Source organism: Lampris incognitus, chromosome 14, assembly GCF_029633865.1.
Source record: "Lampris incognitus isolate fLamInc1 chromosome 14, fLamInc1.hap2, whole genome shotgun sequence".
Classification (NCBI taxonomy): Eukaryota; Metazoa; Chordata; class Actinopteri; order Lampriformes; family Lampridae; genus Lampris; species Lampris incognitus.
Window position 1 is genome coordinate 11,247,938 of NC_079224.1, and position 24,440 is coordinate 11,272,377.

General features: G+C 51.2%; 1 protein-coding gene across 1 annotated transcript in view; it reads right to left on the reverse strand.

Annotated features, from left to right (window-relative positions):
* pigk (phosphatidylinositol glycan anchor biosynthesis, class K) overlaps positions 1-24,440 on the reverse strand; it is a 42,283-nt gene that overhangs the window by 14,185 nt on the left and 3,658 nt on the right. The window contains exons 5-10 of the mRNA XM_056293385.1: positions 23,101-23,212; positions 22,055-22,151; positions 19,645-19,762; positions 11,614-11,724; positions 7,120-7,292; positions 1,859-1,934 (exon numbers count right to left, since the gene is read on the reverse strand). Of these exons, the coding sequence (XP_056149360.1) occupies positions 1,859-1,934; positions 7,120-7,292; positions 11,614-11,724; positions 19,645-19,762; positions 22,055-22,151; positions 23,101-23,212 (687 nt within the window). The remainder of the gene's footprint in view (positions 1-1,858; positions 1,935-7,119; positions 7,293-11,613; positions 11,725-19,644; positions 19,763-22,054; positions 22,152-23,100; positions 23,213-24,440) is intronic.

Sequence of the window (24,440 nt, forward strand, 5' to 3'; positions counted from 1 at the left end):
GACCCTGATTAGGATAGGTGGCTTGGATAATGGATGGATGGCCTACACCGGTGCCCTAAAAGTAACACATTATAACAGCTGAGTCATCCATGAATAATATTTCAGCTGATGTCGGTGAAGGGGAGTATCTGTCACTCGTCATTTAGTTAACACTCACATTTTGAGTTGCCTTGAAATACCGCGAGCGGATGGTGCTTTCGTATGCGTCACCCCAAAAGGAAGTTGAGCCCCGAACGAAATATCACTTCCCCCAGCCCATAGCAGTGCAACACAATGACAAAAACACATATCCAAACTACAAGAACACCACAAAAACTACAAAACATATATCCAACATATCATAAATACATAAATAAAACTCACTGTCCAAGAGAGCAAACGCCAGGATGACTGTCAGAACTTGCAGTCTGCATGGGCTAGCAGTTAGCTTAGCCTGCCCCGCTTCCACGTCCTGTTAGACCACCCTCAGTGTTTCCATTTCAGGCACAGCTCCCGGCAGGGCCGTGGTCCCTGGGCCCACCGACACGGCAGACCAAGGTCTCCCAGCCAATCCAGCGCCAACTCTCCCAGCCAGACACTCCTGACACACCTCCCTGCACTCCACACGACGACACCGAAAACACAGCCAACGCCAGGTGAGGCCGCCGCCAGACCACCATCGGTGTTATCAGAACTGCCGGTCTGCATGGGCTAGCAGTTAGCTTAGCCTGCCCCGCTTCCGCGTCCTGTCAGACCGCCTTCTGTGTTTCCTCTTCAGGCACAGCTCCAGGCAGGGCCGTGGTCCCTGGGCCCACAGAACACAGCCAACACGGCTCCCCCCAGCCGATCCAGCGCCAGCTCTCCCAGCAACCGAACAAAGACAAACTTAGACGCAGGCGTGGACAAAGACACAGCATGGACGGTACTGGGTGAGGCCGCCGCAAACATGAATTTGTGCCGCCATCTTGACAATAACTACATTCTAATGAACATTTGATCAGCTGATCATGGAAGATTGTCCAGTGGAGATGCAAGACCTGAGCACTAATGTCTGAAAGCAGAGTGCATGCTGGGAACAGGGGGTCAGTTGAAAAGTCATCCCCATTACAACGGCCTGTCATTTTTTTTGGTGTGTGGAGCACGCACACCATTCCCTGCCCACCACCCACAGAACCGCTCAGGCGGATTTCACCGTGACTGTGCCGTGCACACACCGGGAGACGCATGCATTTCACGCCCGCCGCCGTTGCCACAGCAACGGCACAAACGCAATCCGTCGGCAGGTGTTGCACAGAACTTTCTGTTCTGCCTCGACAATTAGGGGGAAATGTTGACACGCTTTAACAAACAGAATTAGAGAGGCCATGTGTGACACCGCCCACGCCCACGCACAGACACACACATACACACACACACACACACACGCACGCACGCACGCACACACACAAAGTCAAACAAACACCGTTTCCCATCACAAGAAAAGACGAAAAGATGATGCGAATGTGTTGGGTTGCCTCATTATGCGCCTACATATGTGTTTTGAGAGTCGTCAGGAAATCAGTAATGTCTAACGCCGAACCTTCTGTGTGTGTGTGTGTGTGTTTGTGTTTGTGTGTGTGTGTGTGTGTGTTTTCTACACACCTTGCTTGATGAATGTGGTGTGAACTGGGTTATGAATAAGCAATGTTCTCTACTGGTTCTTCTGTGTGTGTGTGTGTGTGTGTGTGTGTGTGTGTGTGTGTGTGTGTGTGTGTGTGTGTGTGTGTGTGTGTGTGTGTGTGTGTGTGTTTTCTACACACCTTGCTTGATGAATGTGGTGTGAACTGGGTTATGAATGAGCAATGTTCTCTACTGGTTCTTCTGTGTGTGTGTTCCTTACCTGATGAATGATCTCAGACACTGGCAGCTGATCCACATAGGACAGCGTCTCTTTCCGTGGTTCCCCTAGCACAGGCCTGACAAGAGTCACATGCACACACACGTGTACGCATGCAAGGACACACAAAAGCGCGCACACACACACAGACACACAACCACGCATACAAAACAGCACTTAGTAATTACCTAACAAAAAAGTAGATGAATTGTGCCAGGGACACATTAAGCTTTTGTTATGTGGGACACCATTATTCAGTAGTGAAGAAAAGAGCTGTCAGGGGGACGGAGCGCCTCCGGTGTTCCTGTCGGCACATGGCATAGCCGCGCCGCGTGATTGGCACGCCATTTTGAAGTGATGCACGGTGCAAACTGCAGAAAAAAAGCTTTTTCTTTGGGATACCAGAAACATGTCACAGCAGTATGCAAGATTAGTAGGCAGTGTGTGTGTATTTGTGTGTGTGTGTGTGTGTGTGTGTGTGTGTGTGTCTCTCTCTCTATGAATGTGAGAGGCTGAGTTAGGGCCGCTACGGTCCGTGCGTGAACCGAAACAGCATAAAGGTGGACTTGGGACCCGACGCTGAAGTCCACGTGTCAGACACATGTTCTGTCAGTGTGTACTCCCGTCTGCACTTTGCTCACAACCGAACCCACTGCTGCACAAAACACGGCCTGCAAAGACTGTGGGAAATGCAGATTTCAGTATGCTTGAGAGTATAAAAGGTGGACTGGGGACTGCACAGCTTTGTGGGTGTTACCAGGAATCAGGAACACTGTCGTTCGAGAGAACGAACACCAGCCAGGATGACTGTCAGAACTGCCGGTCTGCATGGGCTAGCAGTTAGCTTAGCCTGCCCCGCTTCCGTGTCCTGTCAGACTGCCCTCAGTGCTTTCTCCTCGGGCGCAGCTCCAGGCAGGGCCGTGGTCCCCGGGCCCATCCGACGCAGCAGACCTGGCTCTCCCAGCTGATCCAGCGCCAGCTCTCCCAGCCATCAAACGAGAACATGGACATACGTAGACAAAGACTCTGCATGGACGGTAATGTGTGAGGCTGCCGCAAACCTAAGTTCACACCGCAATCTCCCCACACCGGTACTGGATGAGGCCACTGCAAAAGTGAATTCGTGCTGCCATCTTCCCACACTGGAAGCAGAAAGGACCTGTATTGACCTGCTTTTTAAGACTAAGTGAGCTCCTTTAAGCAGTGGAAAAAACCTGCACAGGATGCCTCTCAATGTCACAAAGTTGGTAATGAGAGGGTGAAGTGCATCTGAGCCCTGAAGGTCACAGCTGAATGCAGGTTGGACTGAATGGCTATCTGTCTAACCAGATGGTTGACTCGAACCATCTTAGATTAGTTAATGGAGTGTGCTGTTATTCTTCACCCACCCAATGTGCGACCCCAGCCAGACACAGCTGGGCACTCTGGCTCTCTTTCGTCTGCATGCTGGGAGAAGCCCTCTGTTCTCTATCCATCTTTGCTTTCCCGTTCTCTCTCTCCCTCCCTCCTTCAACCCGTCTCGCTCGTATTTCTTCTGGTATGTATCTGTCTCATGCCAAATTCTCACACTCTGTCTCTTACCCTCCCTCTCTTTCAGGATCTCTTCCTCTGCCTTTTCTCTCTACCGTTTCTCACCTGTGTCTGTGATGCTCATTTTCCCTTTCTACTCCCCTTCCGAATTCTCTCGACAATTCTCCCCAAACCTCACTCCTTAGTCTTTCTCTCTCTTTCAGTCTCTCTCTCTCCCGCTCGCTCTCTCTTTCACCCTCAAATCTCCATTAAACTGCCTGATGTCTGTGCCATCCAGGAAAAAGAGTAACCCCCCCCACCCCCCAGGGGAAAAAAAAGAGATTGGGTAGTCAAGAAGCCAGCCTCCTGTGGAGCCCTCGACAGGCACTAACCTTTCTATGCTGCTGGATGTGTGAGAAATGGAGTCACAAAAAGAGCTGACCCCGTCGTCCTTTCCTCCGCCCCCTCCCCCTCTTTGCTTTGCAAAGTAGACGAGCTCCAATCGACTCCATCCTAACAGATGCTGTCATCATCACCACCACCTCAGACTTCGGTATTAAATCTGGGTTCAAACCATCGTCAGATCAAACTAATTTCTTATTGACAGCTGCTCTGCTAATAGATTTGCACAAATTCACCCCCCCCCCCCAAGTAGGATTCTTGCTGGATAATCTCCCCAGTGCTTAGAATTGCAAATCACCCATTTCATTAAGTCCACTCCCATGATAAGATGGGCCCGGGTAGGATATTTGACTGTGATTTGATAGTCGCGACTTTATTCTGGTTATCCTGGGAGCCGTTTGACCAGTGGGATGACACGCTTCGGTCAACAACCACTTATGGCTGTGTACGAATTACTACACAATCTCATTATAGCCTTAAGCCTACACATAATGAAGGACCGGGGTGGTCCATTAAAATGTCCTCTACATCAAGTGTAATTCACTTAATGGAAGGCCATGTGATTATACCTTCAGAAAAAAAGGCTGTTTGGATTGGATGAGAGGAAAAGCTAGTCCACGAGAAAGAGATGAAAATGAAAAGGGAGAAGCGAGAGAGAGCAAGGGTAGGACAGAGAAAGAGGGGGAGAGCGAGAGAACGCATCACAGATCTTACAAATCATCTATATCCACTTCCTGCGTGGGAAGATGGCGGCGCGAATTCACGTTTGCGGTGGCCTCACCCAGTACCGTCCATGCAGTGTCTTTGTCCACGTCTAAGTTTTGTCTTATTTGATGGCTGGGAGAGCTGGCGCTGGGTCAGCGTGGAAAGCGGGGCAGGCTAAGCTAACTGCTAGCCCATGCAGACCGGCAGTTCCGATAACACCGAGGGCGGTCTGGCGACGGCCTCACCTGGCGCTGACTGTGGTGTTTTGATGTCGTTGTGAGGGGCGCGGGGAGGTGTGTCGAGGGTGTCTGGCTGGGAGAGTTGGCACTGGATCAGCTGGGACAGCTTGGTCTGCTTCATACGGGGGGCCCGGGTACCATGGCCCCTGCCTGGAGTCGCGCCCGAGAAGGAAACGCCGAGGGCGGTTTGACAGGTCGTGGCAGCAGGGCGGGCTAAGCTAACCCATGCAGACCGGTGGTTCCGACATTCATCCTGGCTGGCGTTCATTACCTTGGACAGTGATTTTTTTGTTTGTTTGTTTAGTTTTGATATATGTGTTGGTTTGGGTGTGCGTTCTTGTAGTTTTTGGATGTGTTTTTGTCTTTGTGTTGCACTGCTGTGGGCTGGGGGAAACGGCATTTCATTTCATTTCATGTACAGTGAAATGACAAATAAAGTGTTCCTGATTCCTGACTTGACCAAGTGGACAGCTGAGCTGGCGAAAGTGAATCACATCACCCCTGTGTCTCAATAACAGGTTGTTTCAGAGGTCGTCTATAAGTTCTGTACGGTGTGTACGGTGTGTACGGACAGAGATCGCAATAGTTCATTGTCAGATCTTATGATACACCACTAGGCCTGTTCAGTGCTGCCCAGGACTTAATTGGCCCCTGTATCAAATTTAGCTTAAAGTGCCTAAAATGACCATGTCTACTTGCCGTTTCAAATGAAAGCTGTCATACGAGCACAGTCCCAGTTCTGACAGTGACAGACTAAAAAAAACACATATTACATGACAGCAACTGGTCTCTGCTAAGAGCTCCGTCCCTACAGAAAAGTCTCTTGTGTCCTTCACAAGTGGAAAGATGCTAGCATAGTCATAGTCATTAGGCAAACCAGCAATCTGCCCTTTTCCACATCAGAAGAAACACAGCCTCGTTAAACATCAAATGAGTCAGGAGACTGCCGGTTCCTTAGATCAGGACTAAAGACAACGTCCCCCTCCCGGGGGTTAAAACAGGGCGACAGCCAGTACAATTACAGCTGAAGGGTCTATGTTTGTACTGGGTGGAGGCTGGGCCAGTCTAGCGTGCTGGACGGGAATAATCAATAATAAAGTAATAGGAGGAGTTGTGTGTAATGATTAGCTCGCCCGAAGGCCAAAACAGCCAGCCGAGCAGCCGCTAACTGAAATCGGTATGGCAATTATCTCTAATTACTAATTAGTAGCCAACCACATTAGATTCTATTAAATGAACGACTTGGCAGTTATAGTCAAAGGCTGCTTAATAGAATTAATAGAAGTGGGGGGACCGTAATCATGGCTGAGTTTTAATTTCCATCACAGTGGCTTGTAAAGCACAGTAAATCTATTCTCAAAGCGAGGCCAGTAGTGAGTCAGTATATGACTGCTTTAGCTTAGTAGCTATACGTCTCTTAAAAAGTCAAAGTCTCTGTTGGGGGATTACTCTATTTGGAGACTGTCACGAGCAAGAAAACAACGTGTAACAAACCAGGAACTATGCTTTGCAGAGGAACCGCAGAAGTCGTGGAAGGAGCTGGATAGCTCTCTGCTGCTATCTAGTGGACAACCCGTTCCATTACAACTTGTCAATATGGGCCTTTTTCAATGTACTGAATAGCTGCTCTTTGCAAATGAACATTGTAGGCTGTCCAGATCCCCTCAGGGTAGCCAAAGATAGTCCAGTTAAATATGAGATTTCACATTATTCCCTCTTAATGGAAGGGGATTGTCAAAATTATAGGTACTTAAATATAGCTTAAAGAGAGAGGAGAAACTAACATCCTCACTTTGTCATGAAATAACAGTACTCGAAGGGAACGATTTCCAGCAGCTGTGAACACTGGAGACGATTCAGCCCAAAAATAAATTCGCTGGCCAAGCTTACTTCACAGTCAAGTCTTTTATCAGCCAACAGGTAACCACAGCAACCTGCCTCATATGGGCTGCTCTTCCATCAACAAGTCACTCCACCGATCAGTAGTGCTAATAAAGTGCTAGTAGTAATCAATGGTACCGATGAGGAATGTGACAAATAATCAACACCAAATCCTACTCATGCACTTGTAACTGGACAGCATCGAAGAATTTAGTTAATAGCACTTCCACTAAGGCAAAAATAGAACAAGATCAACCAAAGCGGTTTCCGTTTTTTTTCTCTTAACATCCAAGTTGGCCCTCATCTGCACCCAGGCCGTGCTATTTAAATGTCATTTCATATCGCTTTAGTCTCAATAGTATTATCAGTAGTAGCTGTGGTATTGTCATCATTAATATCCCACTTGTTGTTGATACTGAAATGACAAATATTATCACCGCAGTATTTCCATTATTGTTGTAATGCAAGAGAAATTGTTGTGCTACAGAAAAAAAAACAAACAAACAAAAAACAAACAAGGCAGCTTACTTCTCCTCCACTTGCTCTGGGGAGCTGGTTAAGTTGACGGTTGCCATTGTGATCTCCACTTTGCGGACACTGCCAAAGAAGTCTGTGATGAGGACACTTCCTGGATCCCTCAGGAAAAGGTCGGTACGATGGCCCGGAGTGGACACACACTGGCTCTTAGGGCACACCTTGAACTACGAAAGCAGCAAAAACAAAGACTACCAGTCAGTGTGCTAATAATGTTATTTGTAGGCCGAATACAGACATGTTGCGATGACATTTATTCACAAAGCCAATGTTCTGCTGGAATTTCAAAAGATTTTGTCGGGAAGATAAAGTATAGTGAGAACCTATACCTATGCCTTATACACTCCATGCTTAAATTCCATCCATCCATCCATTATCCAAACCACTTATCCTGCTCTCAGGGTCGCAGGGATGCTGGAGCCTATCCCAGCAGTCACTGGGTGTCAGGCGGGGAGACACCCTGGACAGGTTGCCAGTCCGTCACAGGGCCGACAAACACACCATTCACACCTAGGGACAATTTAGTATGGCCGATTCACCTGACCTACATGTCTTTGGACTGTGGAAGGAAAGGAAACCCACGCAGACACGGGGGGAGAACATGCAAACTCCACACAGAGGACAACCCCCAAAGTTGGACTACCCGGGGCTCGAACCCAGGACCTTCTTGCTATGAACCACTGCACCACAGTGCCGCCCATGCTAAAATTATGAAACACAATTTATTCCTTCAATGCATTGCACTGCACCTTTAATGCGGCTATGAGTACACACGGTAATGCTGCTTGTTTCTCACAGAGTATGTAGTCTAAAAGAAAAAGAAGTGTGGACAAAGAGTTAAGTCAGGACATGTTGCCCCACTTCCAGCTGGGGCTACATGTCCAACGAGTGTCAACGTGGCAGTGGGTGGTCATATGATTTGAATACAGTTTGTATTGCATCCTGTTCATATCGCTGATGGCTATCAGAAGCAAGCCTGGCGGCGAAAAGAGCTGTAAAAACATGAATCCACCACACTCATTGGCAACTGAAACCGCTCAGGGCAATGTGTGAAGAAGATCACAGCCGTGCAGCTTGACATTTGTGCATGTCATCGTCGATGGCAAAATATCAGTGCCCGGGGCATAGCCTCTTGTTGCTTAATCCTCTTAAGAACGTGATTCATCAGTCTGCTGTCCCAACAAACTCTTCCAGGGGAAAAAAAAAACCACATTTAATCAAGAGCAAACCTTATCTCTGTCACCCAACACCGCTTGAAAACATAGGGAACACAAAGCTCTGCTGGAGGATTTGGTGACAGAGGTCGATGCAATTTCAATTTCAACAAACAACAACCCTGCACAGCGAGGCTAAGGCCCACGCAAAAAAGAAAAAAGAAAAATCCATGGTATTGATCCTTAATGCTATGAAACAGCCCTGAACAAGGAGCCCATTTTCAGAAACAAGAAAATTGGAAAGAATAATTTGCATTACTCAGACCACATTGATTTGGAGGGCCAAGGCTCTGCCACGCAGACCGACCACAGAACGAGAGAGAGAGACAGACAGACAGACAGACAGACAGACAGACAGACAGACAGACAGACAGACAGACAGACAGACAGACAGACAGACAGAGAGAGAGAGAGAGAGACAGACAGACAGACAGACAGACAGACAGAGAGAGAGAGACAGACAGACAGACAGACAGACAGACAGACAGACAGACAGACAGACAGACAGACAGACAGACAGACAGACAGACAGACAGACAGACAGACAGACAGACAGAGAGAGAGAGAGAGAGAGAGAGAGAGAGAGAGAGAGAGAGAGAGAGAGAGCACACAGAGCCACGTATGAAGTGTCTGACTGGCAGCTTTCACGGGGCGGGAGTTGACCCAGGAGAGGCGGCTTATTGGCTGCTCCGTCTCTGCAGCGTGAAAAGATGGAAGTGGAGCAGTTCATCACAGAGACCAAGCCTGATCTCTCGATCCCACTCACTCTCTCTCTCTTACTCTCTCCCGCGCCTTCTCTCTCTTCTCTCCCTCCCTCTCCTCTCTCTCTCTCACTCTCCCTCTCCTTCTCCAGCACCTTCTCTCTCTTCTCTCTCTCCTCTCCTCTCTCTCTCCTTCCCTATCCTTCTCTCTCTCCCTCTCCTCTCTCCTTCTCACTCTCCTCTCTCCCTCCTCTCCTTCCCTCTCTCCCGCACCTTCTCTCTCTCTCTCCCTCTCCTCTCTCTCTCCTTCCCTCTCCTTCTCTCTCCCTCCTTCTCACTCTCCCTCTCCTCTCTCCCCTCCCTCTCCTTCTCTCTCTCCCTCTCCTCTCTCCTTCTCACTCTCTCTCCCCTCTCTCTCTCCCGCACCTTTTCTCTCTTCTCTCTCTCCCTCTCCTCTCTCTCTCTCCTCTCTCCTTCTCACTCTCCCTCTCCTCTCTCTCCTTCTCTCTCTCCCTCTCCTCTCTCAAATTCAAAGTCAAATAGCTTTATTGGCATGAACAAAAAATATGTTGTTGCTAAAGCAATTTGCAAAGATTAAAACTCCTTCTCTCTCTCTCTCCCTCCTTCTCTCTCTCTCCCTCCCTCTCCTTCTCTCTCTCTCCCTCCCTCTCCTTCTCTCTCAGAGATCCCTCCTCTGTTGCTCTCCCTGAGGTTTCTTCCTATTTTTTCTCCCTGTTAAAGGTTTTTTTTAGGAGTTGTTCCTCATTTGATGCGGGGGTCTTAAGGACAGGATGTTGTGTGCTGCAAACCCCCCGAGGTGATTTTGTGTTGGTTATGTTGGGTTATTTTATTTTGAAATTCTGTTTTGTTTTGTTTTTTACAAATACTTGTTTAGACTACTCAATGTTTTTTGTTTTCCCCTGAAACTGTTTTTTGTATGAGCTGGATTATAAAGAGATAATTGTGTTTGGTATAAGCTGTTGGACTGTAGCGTATTTGGAATAAATGTACCTTTTAAAAATCAGAAATCTCTCTCTCTCCCTCTCCTCTCTCTCCTCTCTCTCCCTCCCTCTCCTCTCTCTCTCCCCCTCTCCTTCTCTCACTCCCTCTCTCTCTCTCTCTCCCCCCCCCTCTCTCTCTCTCTCTCTCCCCCTCTCCTTCTTGTCTCTCTCCCTCTCTCTCCCTCTCTCCCTCCCTCTCCTCTCTCTCTCCCTCCCTCTCCTCTCTCTCTCTCTCTCTCTCACTCCTTGTCTCTCTCCCTCCCTCTCCTCTCTCTCTCCCTCCCTCTCCTCTCTCTCTCTCTCACTCCTTGTCTCTCTCCCTCCCTCTCCTCTCTCTCTCCCTCCCTCTCCTCTCTCTCTCACTCACTCCTTGTCTCTCTCCCTCCCTCTCCTCTCTCTCTCCCTCCCTCTCCTCTCTCTCTCCCTCCCTCTCCTCTCTCTCTCCCTCCCTCTCCTCTCTCTCTCCCTCCCTCTCCTCTCTCTCTCTCTCACTCCTTGTCTCTCTCCCTCCCTCTCCTCTCTCTCTCCCCCTCCCTCTCCTCTCTCTCTCTCTCACTCCTTGTCTCTCTCCCTCTCTCTCCTCTCTCTCCCTCTCCTCTCTCTCTCAGTCCTATCAAAAGGCCAACAACCCTAGTGCAGAATTACCCAGTCTATTTTAAGTGTTTTTGCATCTAGCAAGACTGCTGTGAGGTGGAGGCTGGCAGCTCCACCTCTTTCATCTAAACCTGGGGGGCTTCCTTTCCAGCCGACGGGGGGTGGCAAGACTGTAGGCAGGGTAAAGAGAGGGGGCAGATAGCTCTGCCTTACCATTCTGGGCATATCATGTTCAAGACCATTGAACGCTAAGCTGCTCTGCCACCTCCTGTGCATGTTAAACTAGGGAGAGAGGGGGCGCCAGCGAGAACCGCCAGCATCCACAGCGCTGCATCTCTCGACAGGAACGCCCCGCCGACACAAGACAACATGTACGACATGACTGAGCCGGATTTACATACACAAACCACAACCAGGTGGGCACAGCCACACACCTATTTTTGTGAATGCGGAGTGTGCATGCAAGTACAAGCACACTGGGCTCCCTGGTGGACATCTCATACCCACGTGTACACACACGTGGGTATGGTCACAACAAAAACCAACAGGTCTGCACACACACGGACACTCCGCATCAGCGCACACAGCAGGCACGCTCAGATGCCAACACACACACACGTCGATACACACTGCAACGACCACGGATGCCTAGGCTCGCTAGCCCTTAGCTAACGGGTCGGACCCTTTGGCTGGTTACCGCAGTCGCCCGAGGTCTGGGACACCCGGGTTCGATTCCCGGCTGCCCCCTGAATTTGCTACAACACACACACACACAACCACATTCACCGATATAAGCACACACACACTTCCATATTCAAAGATAGACAACTGTACTCCCAGGTACACACACAAGACCACTATACACACTCAGGCCACTCCCACATGACCACGCGGCACATACACACAGCCATATCAGCGGACAAATGCATAGACACACACACTCACGCACAACCACAACCACAAAGTCGAGGCCCTCACCAGGTCATTCATGTTGGCTGTGCTGGCTGGGTGAATGTCCTCCAGGAACTCCAGCAGGTAGAAGGTGTAGCGGTCCATCAGGTGGACTCCGATGGCCAGGTCTGGCTGGTGCTGCAGAACAGCGGGGGAAAGAGAGACATGGTTTCACACTGCAGCTACACATGGAGGGGGCACTTGAAATATAGTTGTAGTTCTGGTCCCTACTTCAGGCGTGGTTATGGTCCTCATTTAGGCGGCCATTAACCAAAAAATAATGCCTATAACCGTATCACACAAACCCTTCTGGGGTTTGTTTTTATTTGGGGGGGGGGGGGTTACTGCTTTTATTAATCCCCGTGGGGCAATTCTTCTCTGCATGTAGCCCATCCTAGCTGTGTAGCTAGCAGCAGGGGGCAGCCGCCGTGCAGCACCCGGGGACCAACTCCAGTTCGTCTTGCCATGCCTTGCTCAGGGGCACACAGGAGTATTAACCCTAACATGCGTGTTTTTTTTTTTTATGGCGGGGGAAACCCACCGCAGACACGGGGCGAACATGCCAACTCCACACGGAGCTTCACTCCACCCGGGACGACCCCGGAGGTGGGACAACCCCGGGGTTCGAACCCAGGACCTTGTCGCTGTGAGGCGACAGCGCTAACCACGGGGCCACAGAGTTAAACGAGGTTGACTTGAACCTCGACCTTGATGTTCAGAATTGTTTCTACCCGACTCTGCGTATTTCTTCGCTCTAGTCCGGCAAAGCGACGAAATGAACAGAAAACAAGCCGCCGGCAGGCGACGACACCAAATGACAAGCAGGCTGACAATTTATCTTTCACGAAACCACAAAAACACACACACGTTTGTTTTCCTGCTAACGGGCGATAGCAATTATGTGTGACGACGAGAGACGCGGGAGTCGTTCTTCATTACGGGAACAAGAGCCAGATGTCAAGTAAGTGCCACGTTTGTGCTGAACTGTGCCGCGAGTCCCCCCGGCGCCCTGTGGACATCTGTGCACCGAGCCAAATCTCCCAGATCTGGAGCCGGGGCACTTTGATGCATGATCACAATACCCGCCGTCGAGCAGCTGAAGCTGTCAGACGAATAAGCGTGTTTATTTTGTGCCGTTCGGCACCACATCCTGGTCGTTCTGTGCTACATCCTGGTCTTTCGGCGCCACATCCTGGTCGTTCGGCGCCACATCCTGGTCGTTCGGCGCCACATCCTGGTCGTTCGGCACCACATCCTGGTCGTTCTGCGCTACATCCTGGTCGTTCTGTGCTACATCCTGGTCGTTCTGTGCTACATCCTGGTCGTTCGGCGCCACATCCTGGTCGTTCTGTGCTACATCCTGGTCGTTCGGCGCCACATCCTGGTCATTCTGTGCCACATCCTGGTCGTTCGGCGCCACATCCTGGTCGTTCTGTGCTACATCCTGGTCGTTCGGCGCCACATCCTGGTCGTTCAGCGCTACATCCTGGTCGTTCGGCGCCACATCCTGGTCGTTCGGCGCCACATCCTGGTCGTTCTGCGCCAAATCCTGGTCGTTCGGCGCCACATCCTGGTCGTTCGGCACCACATCCTGGTCGTTCGGCACCACATCCTGGTCGTTCTGCGCCACATCCTGGTCGTTCGGCGCAACATCCTGGTCGTTCGGCGCTACACCCTGGTCGTTCGGCGAAACATCCTGGTCGTTCTGCGCCACATCCTGGTCGTTCGGCGCCACATCCTGGTTGTTCGGCGCTACATCCTGGTCGTTCGGCGCCACATCCTGGTCGTTCGGCGCCACATCCTGGTCGTTTAGCGCAACATCCTGGTCGTTCAGCGCAACATCCTGGTCGTTCAGCGCTACATCCTGGTAGTTCTGCGCAACATCCTGGTCGTTCTGCGCCACATCCTGGTCTTCTGCGCCACATCCTGGTCGTTCGGCGCTACATCCTGGTCTTCGGCGCAACATCCTGGTCGTTCGGCGCCACATCCTGGTCGTTCGGCGCCACATCCTGGTCGTTCAGCGCTACATCCTGGTCTTCGGCGCAACATCCTGGTCGTTCGGCCCCACATCCTGGTCGTTCGGCGCAACATCCTGGTCGTTCGGCCCCACATCCTGGTCGTTCGGCGCCACATCCTGGTCTTTCTGCGCTACACCCTGGTCGTTCGGCGCCACATCCTGGTCGTTCGGCACCACATCCTGGTCGTTCTGCGCTACATCCTGGTCGTTCTGCGCTACATCCTGGTCGTTCTGTGCTACATCCTGGTCGTTCTGTGCTACATCCTGGTCGTTCGGCGCCACATCCTGGTCGTTCTGTGCTACATCCTGGTCGTTCGGCGCCACATCCTGGTCGTTCTGCGCCACATCCTGGTCGTTCGGCGCCACATCCTGGTCGTTCTGTGCTACATCCTGGTCGTTCGGCGCCACATCCTGGTCGTTCAGCGCTACATCCTGGTCGTTCGGCGCCACATCCTGGTCGTTCGGCGCCACATCCTGGTCGTTCTGCGCCAAATCCTGGTCGTTCGGCGCCACATCCTGGTCGTTCGGCACCACATCCTGGTCGTTCTGCGCCACATCCTGGTCGTTCGGCGCAACATCCTGGTCGTTCGGCGCTACACCCTGGTCGTTCGGCGCAACATCCTGGTCGTTCTGCGCCACATCCTGGTCGTTCGGCGCCACATCCTGGTCGTTCGGCGCTACATCCTGGTCGTTCGGCGCCACATCCTGGTCGTTCGGCGCCACATCCTGGTCGTTTAGCGCAACATCCTGGTCGTTCAGCGCAACATCCTGGTCGTTCAGCGCTACATCCTGGTAGTTCTGCGCAACATCCTGGTCGTTCTGCGCCACATCCTGGTCTTCTGCGCCACATCCTGGTCGTTCGGCGCTACATCCTGGTCTTCGGCGCAACATCCTGGTCGTTCGGCGCCACATCCTGGTCGTTCGGCGCCACATCCTGGTCGTTCGGCGCTACATCCTGGTCTTCGGCGCAACATCCTGGTCGTTCGGCCCCACATCCTGGTCGTTCGGCGCAACATCCTGGTCGTTCGGCCCCACATCCTGGTCGTTCGGCGCCACATCCTGGTCTTTCTGCGCTACACCCTGGTCGTTCGGCGCCACATCCTGGTCGGTCGGAGCTACATCCTGGCTGTTCTGCACTACATCCTGGTCGTTCGGCGCCATAGCCTGGTCGTTCGGCGTTATATCCTGGTCGTTCGGCGTCACATCCTGGTCATTCTGCGTCACATCCTGGTCGTTCTGCGCCACATCCTGGTCGTTCTGCGCTACACCCTGGTCGTTCGGCGCCACATCCTGGTCGGTCGGAGCTACATCCTGGCCGTTCTGCACTACATCCTGGTCGTTCGGCACCACATCCTGGTCGTTCTGCGCCACATCCTTGTCGTTCGGCGCCACATCCCGGTCGTTCGGTGCAACATCCTGGTCGTTCGGCCCCACATCCTGGTCGTTCGGCGCCACATCCTGGTCGTTCGGCGCCACATCCTGGTCGTTCGGCGCCACATCCTGGTCGTTCGGCGCCACATCCTGGTCGTTCGGCGCCACATCCTGGTCGTTCGGCGCCACATCCTGGTCGTTCGGCGCCACATCCTGGTCGTTCGGCGCCACATCCTGGTCATTCTGCGCCACATCCTGGTCGTTCGGCGCAACATCCTTGTCGTTCGGCCCCACATCCTGGTCGTTCGGCGCCACATCCTGGTCGTTCGGCGCCACATCCTGGTCGTTCGGCGCCACATCCTGGTCGTTCGGCGCCATAGCCTGGTCGTTCGGCGTTATATCCTGGTCGTTCGGCGTTATATCCTGGTCATTCTGCGTCACATCCTGGTCGTTCTGCGCCACATCCTGGTCGTTCGGCGCCACATCCTGGTCGTTCTGCGCTACACCCTGGTCGTTCGGCGCCACATCCTGGTCGGTCAGAGCTACATCCTGGCCGTTCTGCACTACATTCTGGTCGTTCGGTGCCACATCCTGGTCGTTCGGCGCCACATCCTGGTCGTTCGGCGCCACATCCTTGTCGTTCTGCGCTACATTCTGGTTGTTCGGCGCCAAATCCTGGTCGTTCGGCGCCACATCCTGGTCGTTCGGCACTACATTCTGAAAGTAATGGATCAACTGCAGTTAATAAGATGCCTCTTGTTTCGCCGTACAAACGGCGTCAACACTCAAACACACCCCTCACTAAAGCACCTGAAACTGAGTTTATGCGGCACCTTTTCAGGTAGGTGTGCCCCCGCTGGCCTGGAAAAGCATGCCACAACAAACCCCCTTGCCCCGCCCCCTTCTCTGTCCTCCTACTGTCTGAACAACTGACAAAATAAGGAGAGATAACTGCTTTATAGGGGCATCCAGTTGGTGTAGCGGTCTGTTTCGCTGTCTACCAATGCGGCGATCGTCGGTTCAAATCCCCGTGTTACCTCCGGCTTGGTCAGGCATCCCTACAGATACAATTGTGCCCTGGTCGCCACACTAGGGGGGGCCTGTTCGGGGGGGAACTGGGGGGGAATAGCGGGATCCTCCCATGCGCTACGTCCCCCTGGTGAAACTCCTCACTGTCAGGTGAAAAGAAGCGGCGGGTGACTCCGCATGTATCGGAGGAGGCATGTGGTAGTCTGCAGCCCTCCCTGGATCGGCAGAGGGGGTGGAGCAGCAACCGGGACGGCTCGGAAGAGTGGGGTAATTGGCCAAGTACAACTGGGAAGAAAAAGGGGGAAAAATTCACAAAAAAAAAAAAAAGGAAAAAAATAAAACTTATGTCAGTCATTCAGGAGTCTGACGTTTTTGAAACCGATAATGCTGCTTAGTCAGTAGGGATAAACAGATACCGACACCAGTACTGGGTACCGGTACGATACCAGTACTGGGTATCGGTCCGATATTGTCCTCATGTACTCATAATCGTACTCATAAAACGACTCTCGTATAACTGCAGCTGGTACCAGGCGAGACAATCCCTGTAGAAATTGTGAAAAGTGAGCAGTGCCCTTTTTCAACATTGGTACAGGATGAGGAGGAGGCGGAGCCAGACAGGCGGCGCGGCGCGACGGCCGAGACGCAGATGAACACGTCGGCGTGTCGTCTGTCCACATGTAGCAAGAAAAGACGAAGTTTCAAGCGTAAATGCAGGCAGCCCAGGCACGGACACGCCGCATCATGTAAGCAGCGGGGTGGAGCGTTTTTTTTGGGGGGGGGGGTTCCCCCCTTTTCTCCCAATTGTACTTGTAATTGTGCCATTTACCCCATTTGTCCGAGCCTTCCTGGTCGCTGCTCCGCCCCCTCTGCTGGTCTGGGGAGGGCTGCAGACTACCACATGCCCCCTCCGATACATGTGGAGTCGCCAGCCGATTCTTTTCATCTGACAGTGAGGAGTTTCGCCAGGGGGACGTAGTGCATGGGAGGATCACGCTATTCCCCCCAGTTCCAGTTCCCACTCCCCCCTGAACAGGCACCCCGACCAACCAGAGGAGGCGCTAGTGCAGTGACCAGGACACACAGCCACATTCGCGCCACATCCGCCACAGGGATTGGAACCAGCAATCCCCGTGTTGGTAGGCAACGGAACAGACCGCTACGCCACCGGGACGCCCCAGCGGGGGTTTTTTACCCGCTAAACTGCGACTGCATTGCATGTGGTTGCGTGCCAGCCATGATTTCTGCTTCACTTCTGCTTCAACAGGTAAAAACTACACAGAACAGTGTGAAAAACAACAACAATCTGTTTAAACATGATTAAAACAAATACCTCACTGTACCAGAGGCAACGCGATGCAGCAACGCAACCTTGTGGGGGTTTTGGTCATTGCACATTAAAATAAATCAATCAAATGGATGTGTATCTGTGAGTGAAAAACGTGTCTATTCTGTTTGCTTTTTCATTAGATGTGTAAGACACGAGAAGACTGATATGACACCTTGTAGTCAAAGTGCAAAGAGCGTTCACAACCGAATGCCCCGTTCAGAACCGGGTTCTCTTTTCCAGAATCGGACGCTCTGCATAGATTGTGCAACCGGGTGTGGACTAGCTGTGTGTCTGCTAAAACTGCAAGAATACTGCATGACACCGTAGATCAGGGCTAGAGTCCATAGGCATATGGTACCGATAAAATCCTGTTGAAGACACAACTGTTGCTGTAGAACTGGGACGTCTGTCTCACTGTTCTGAAGGCTGATCAGAAAATGGATCGAACAGCATCCATGCCCCTGTGGTTAAAACCAGAGGTACAACGTTATCAGGCCAGCATGGTGGCCCAATGGTTAGCGCTGTCGCCTCACAGCAAGAAGGTCCTGGGTTCGAACCCTGGGGTTGTCCAACCTTGAGAGGGGGAGGGGGAGTCATCCCACATCGTCCTGTGTGGAGTTTGCATGTCCCCCCCCCCCCCCCCGTGTCTGCGGTGGGTTTTGTCCGGGTGCTCTGGTGTCCCCCACCATCAAAAAGACATGCATGTTAGGGTTAATACTCCTGTCTGTGCCTCTGAGCAAGGCATGGCAAGACGAGCTGGAGCTGGACCCCGGGTGCTGCACGGCGGCTGCCCACTGCTCCTAGCTACAGAGCTAGGGTGGGTTACATGCAGAGGAAGACTTGCCCCACGGGGATTAATATAGTATACCAAAATCAAAACACAGACACAGTTGGTGTAGCAGGTAAAAGGACGCTCCACCTTGCCTACGAGGCGCGCCACGTCCGTGCCTGGTGTATTTTACGGGTTATTCCTCACAGACAGCACTGACGTAAGATACATCATTTCCGCTGTTCTGCCACACTTGTATGTTGTTCTGACAGCCACTGCATTTGCTGCAGGTTACAGTGATGTGATGTGTGTGGCAGTGCCACGTTTGTTCAGGAAAACACAAAGTTGAATGTTAAAACGTGAGCAACAGCATCATGTTGTCTGTGTAATGTGTTACAGTCAGACAGTGAGCAACATCTGATGAAAACAAAACACGTTTGCAAAGTCATTGCTGGAACGGTAATGGTATTATTAAGTACTCACATCGGTACTCCGTATCAGCAAGTACCCAAATGTAAGGGTTTTTTTGTTTTTAATGCATGCTCAATAATCCAGGTAACAAAGTCAAAGAAAGATGAATCAGTTCACCTGGATACAATGTTTACCGAAAGATACATTGCTTCATCATCTAAGTGACCTCTTCAGCCTCAACTGACTGAAGGTATCCCCACCCTTATAAACAATACAGTGGCATAACGACTGAAACCAACGATCAGTTCCATATGCAAATACGGGCGTGACCATTAGCTAGAGCTACAATGGCCATGTGTACTGTTCAGAGAGAGGAATTGGGAAGTGCCAGGAAGATTGCCGTGACTTGTACATCGGGGAAACTAAACAGATGCTGGCCAAGAGGATTGCACAACACAGGAGAGCTAACACGTCAGGCCAGGACTCCAGTCTACACCATCTACAGGCCAGGACTCCACAGTCGACACCACCTACAGGCCAGTGGCCACTCTTTCAAGGTTGAGGATGTGCACATCCTTGATAGGGAGAAACGTTGGTTTGAACGGGGAGTCAAAGAGCCCTTCTATGTGAAGTGGGACCATCCCTAAACCGAGCAACCGGCCTGAGAGTACATCTTAACTAAGCTAACTGCTAGCCCATGCAAACCAGCAGTTCCGACGGTCATCCTGGTGTTCGCTCTCTTGGACAGGGACATTTTTTTTTTGGGATATATTGGACATATGTGTTTTTGTAGTTTGGATATATGTGGTCTTATAGTTTGGATATGTGTTTTTGTCTTTGTGTTTCACTGCTGTAGGCTGGGAGAAACAATATTTTGCTTCAATTCATATACGCAAGTTCATGAAATGAAATGACTTGTAACTGTAGTTAATGCTCATGGTAATTTGCATATGAAACTGATGGTTGGTTTCAGTCGTCATGCCACTGTATTGTTGATAAGGGTGGGATACCTGCAGTCAGTTGTGTCCAGCTGAACTGATTCACCTTACTTTGACCAAGTCTAAGTACTTGTACTTGGTCTGAAAAAAGGTGGTACCGGTGCATCCCTGTTAGGTAGGACAGGTAACTCACAGACAGGGAGTCCTCTCCAACTTGGCTACTGGCCAGGGCCATCAGATTGGGGGAGTAGAATCTCTCGTACATGGAGGCGCCCTGGCAGGTGTCAATAATGAACAGCAACTCGTTGTACCTGGGCAAAGGGGAACACACACACACACACACACACACACACACACACACACACACGTATATTAAAGACCCACCATTTCTGACTTTTTTCCCCCTTTGCAAACTGCTGGGGTATCACAGACTCTGACATCTACCGCCTTTTTGACTGCTGTCTGCATACGATGTGAAAGACACACATTATTCCCACGACTCACACTTTCTGCTTTCATAATTGTGCGGTAGATCTTACGTGTTATATGTGAGCAACTCGCCAAGTCAAATTCCTTACACAAGTAAACTTATTTGGCCAGTACATCTTTTTCGTATTTTGAAAAACTCTTTTTTTTTTTGTGGTGGGTGGATGGGGGGGGGGGTTTCCCCCTTTTTCTCCCCAACTGTACCCGGCCAATTACCCCACTTTTCCGAGCCATCCCGGTCGCTGCTCCACCCCCTCTGCCAATCCAGGGAGGGCTACAGACTACCACATGCCTCCTCCGATACATGTGGAGTCACCAGCCACTTCTTTTCACCTGACAGTAAGGAGTTTCACCAGGGAGACGTAGCACGTGGGAGGATCACGCTATTCCCCCCAGTTCCCCCTGCCCCCTGAACAGGCGCCCCGACCAACCAAAGGAGGTGCTAGTGCAGCGACCAGGACACATACCCACATCCGGCTTCCCACCTGCAGACACGGCCAATTGTGTCTGAAGGGACGCCCAACCGAGCCGGAGGCAACACGGGGATTCGAACCGAAGATCCCTGTGTTGGTAGGCAATGGAATAGACCGCTACACCACCCAGACGCCCTCGAAACACTCTTTTGAATACAGGAAATGAACAGCATCCAGCAGACACAGTCTCAAATGAGGTAGCAGAGATAATGAGTATCTAAAACAACCCGCATTGGTTTGTTTCAATCAAAAGCCGCATAACCCACGACCTTCTAGCATCACTACAAATGGCTGTTGCCATGGCGTCCAACAGAAACCGACTGCTCCGACTTCACCCGGTCCACTTCTACACGTCCCACCCACACAAACATCCTCGCTCTGCAACTTCCTCCTCCAGTGAGAGAAGTCTTAAATCCGGTTGGCAGACTTGACACGGGGCAGCAATTTAAAATCCACCCCAGCAAACACCACATCAGCCATGAGGGGAATGAAGTTGATGAGGCAGCTGTTCAACCCCGCTATTATCACATCAGCGTCAAAGCTAGCATCGCCACGCTTTTATCTTGCCAGCATGGGGCCGGACTGTCACCCAAAACAGTCTGTTGAAAGTCGGAGGTCTGGAGGACAACCAGGCTATTGCTGGCGGACGGCTACTCTGCCTCATTTACCCTGATGAAATCTGCTAATTAACCACCCCCACCATTAAGAAGGGTAATGTTAGCCAATACACAGTCAGTCCATTAATCACAGGGCCTATGTAAAGCTCTCTCTCTCTCTCTCTCTCTCTCTCTCACTATCTAAGAGGTCTCTTGCTCGCTCTCATTCTCCCGCTTTTTCCCCCAATGCTCTCCTTTCATGCCCTCATTCACCGTTGAGGTTTGCATATAAAAATTCTCTGGTTGTTACCCCGGCAGATACTGCAGCACATCCATCCATCCATTACCCGAGCCGCTTATCCGAATTCTAGTGGCGGGGATGCTGGAGCCTATCCCAGCAGTCAATGGGTGGCAGGCAGGGAGACACCCTGGACAGGCCACCGGTCCATCACAGGGCCAACACATTCACACCCAGGGACAATTTAGTACAGCTGATTCACCTGACCTACATGTCTTTGGACTGTGAGAGGAAACCGGAGGACCCGGAGGAAACCCATGCAGACACGGGGAGAACATGCAAACGCCACACAGAGGACAACCTGGGATGACCCCCACGGTTGGACAACCCCGGGGTTTGAACCCAGGGCCTTCTTGCTGTGAGGCGACGGCGCTATCCACTCCGCCGCCGTGCCAGCCCCAGCGTATTGCAGCACAGGTTTACATAGTTTAGGTCTGGTGCCATGTGTAACAAGTGTAACTCTTCACAACTACAACAGCGAAAATATGAATGTTTTCAGTTGCTGGTGGTCCAGTTAGTGTATCATGGCTGCTCAGCATCATGAAACCTTGATTCTTGATGATGCTTCAGCCAAATTAATGGCTTGCTTTTGACTGTAGATTATTTAGCTTATGTCATTTTATGCATTTTTTGACTGCTCATCTGGTCTTCATCTAATCCGCTCTCAGGTCCAAGATAAAAATATTTGACGCAAACTAGAAAAAAAAACATTTTGACCCCAATTTGCATTACCACCTCTCTGTCACGTACCTTCTTTTCTGCCACATCTGCTCAAAGGCATCTGCTAATTCAACGTTGCTTATCTCCTCCGAGTCCTGGAACTTAAGAAAGCCGTTCCCACCATGACCTGTAAATTAATCCAACACCATTTAAAGCCAGACTGTTTTGAGATATCAGAATCCTGCTGCTGTTTTAAAGCCGTTCTGGTACACAGTTACATCAGACCAGATATAAAGACCAGATACATAAGACCAGATACATAAGACCAGATATAAAGGTCCTGTGTGCCACAAGCTTTCCAAGCACCTGCTTTTTTTTAATCTGGCTGCACATGGTTTAGTGCTTGATGGTTGCAAAATGCTTAGTGATGAAACATTTGAGTACTAAAATCATAAACCGCTGGGCACCCTGGTGGCGTAGTGGTTTATTCAGTTGCCTATCAACACGGGGATCGCAGGTTCGAATCCCCATGCTGCCTCCAGCTTGGTCGGGTGTCCCTACAGACACAATTGGCCGCGCCTGCGGGTGGGGAAGCCAGATGTGGGTGTGTGTCCTGGTCGCTGCACTAGCGCCTCCTCCCCAGATAGCATCCGGATGTGGGCCACTTCAGGCAATGACGCGGCACTGATGGCCTTCTTCTGACCCTGACAAAATGGATATGAGCCTGAAGTGGCCCACATGTATAATAGCGCCTTCTCTGGTCGTTCGGGGCGCTTGTTCAGGGGGGAGGGGGGACTGGGGGGAATAGCGTGATCCTCCCATGCACTACGTCCCCCTAGCGAGGCTCCTCACTGTCAGGTGCGAAGAGGCGGCTGGCGACTCCACATATATCGGAGGAGGCATGTGGCAGTCTGCAGCCCTCCCCGGACCAGCAGAGGGGGTGGAGCAGCGACCGGGACAGCCGCTGCCCGACCCGCTCTCAGCGCTGGTTGAGGGGTTCCCTGGGGGCACCCTAAGCCATCAGACACAACAACAGTACTTTGATGAGTCATCGGTCAGTGCACGGTGGGGTGTCGGTTTTACATTAGACAGACCCTAATCACGGACATGTTAAAACGAAACTGGACAGGAAGTACCGGTCAGGTATATGAGGATATTGCTCCGGTCGTCGGAGAGGAGGCGTTTGGAGCGCGGGGTGCTGGGCGGCAGTCTGCCAGTCAGAACACGCAGGAAGTTCTCCACCGTGACCTGAAACACAGGCAGAATACAAACGACAACTAATCTTTAATAATCCATAATGGAGTCGGCCAGTAAGAAATTATGACATGCTCCAAATTAAACAGGAGGGGTTTTATTAAACTGAAATTAAACCGTAAACTAATCGCCAATATAACCATGTATCACCTTTTTAAGACTAAATATGATCTGACTGGCCATATTAATTTTTCAAGTAACATGATTAACATAAACTTGAAGCTGTTCCCTGTAGTGTTGACACAGGTTAACAGAACCGCTCAGCTCTACTTATCTTTTAATTAAAAACATGAAAATCATTAAATTCTTCTCATCCTCATATCCTCTTCATCGAAAATGACTTCCCCGGCACGTCCCCACGGCCTGAAGACATGCACTCGTGTGTGCTCGCAGGGCCATGTCCGCCCGTGTGTTCTCACCTCCAACAGTCGGCACAAACCAAGGCAAATAATCTGAAGCCGCGACAGAGTCCTGATAAGACAGCGGGGCTTTTCCTTGGTCAACAACAGAAACAAAGCACTACGGGCGCTCATCTATTTGCGGGTACGTAAAATACCAGGTCATTTCCTGTTAAACAGATGTGGCAAACACCGCAAAATCTCAGCAGGGTGCACTGTGACAAACCATCCAGCATCCACCTCAACAGGTGACTTGATATGGGCTGGAGTCTTGAACACGTATTTTTTGTTTAAAAAAATAAAAATCTGCCATCGTTTTTCGAAACGCAGCCCCAATCCTTACGCCCGCCTCAAGAATGTTCTTGAACCAAGTGTTGTTTTCTTGGTAGGCGTATTCTGACTTTCCTGACATTCATTTCTAGAAAATTCTTAAAATGCGTTGACGGGGCTCCAGGTAGCTTAGCGGTCTATTCCGTTGCCTACCAACACGGGGATCACCAGTTCGAATCCCTGCGTTACCTCCTGCTTGGTCGGGCACCCCTACAGACACAATTGGCCGTGTCTGCAGGTGGGAAGCTGGATGTGGGTATGTGTCCTGGTCGCTGAACTAGCGCCTCCTCTGGTCGGTCAGAGCGCCTGTTTGGAGGGGAGGGGGAACTGAGGGGAATAGCGTGATCCTCCCACGCGCTACATCCCCCTGGCAAAACTCCTCACTGTCAGGTGAAAAGAAGTGATTGGCAACTCCACATGTCTTGGAGGAGGCATGTGGTAGTCTGCAACCCTCCCCGGATCGTCAGAGGGGGTGGAGCAGCGACCGGGACAGC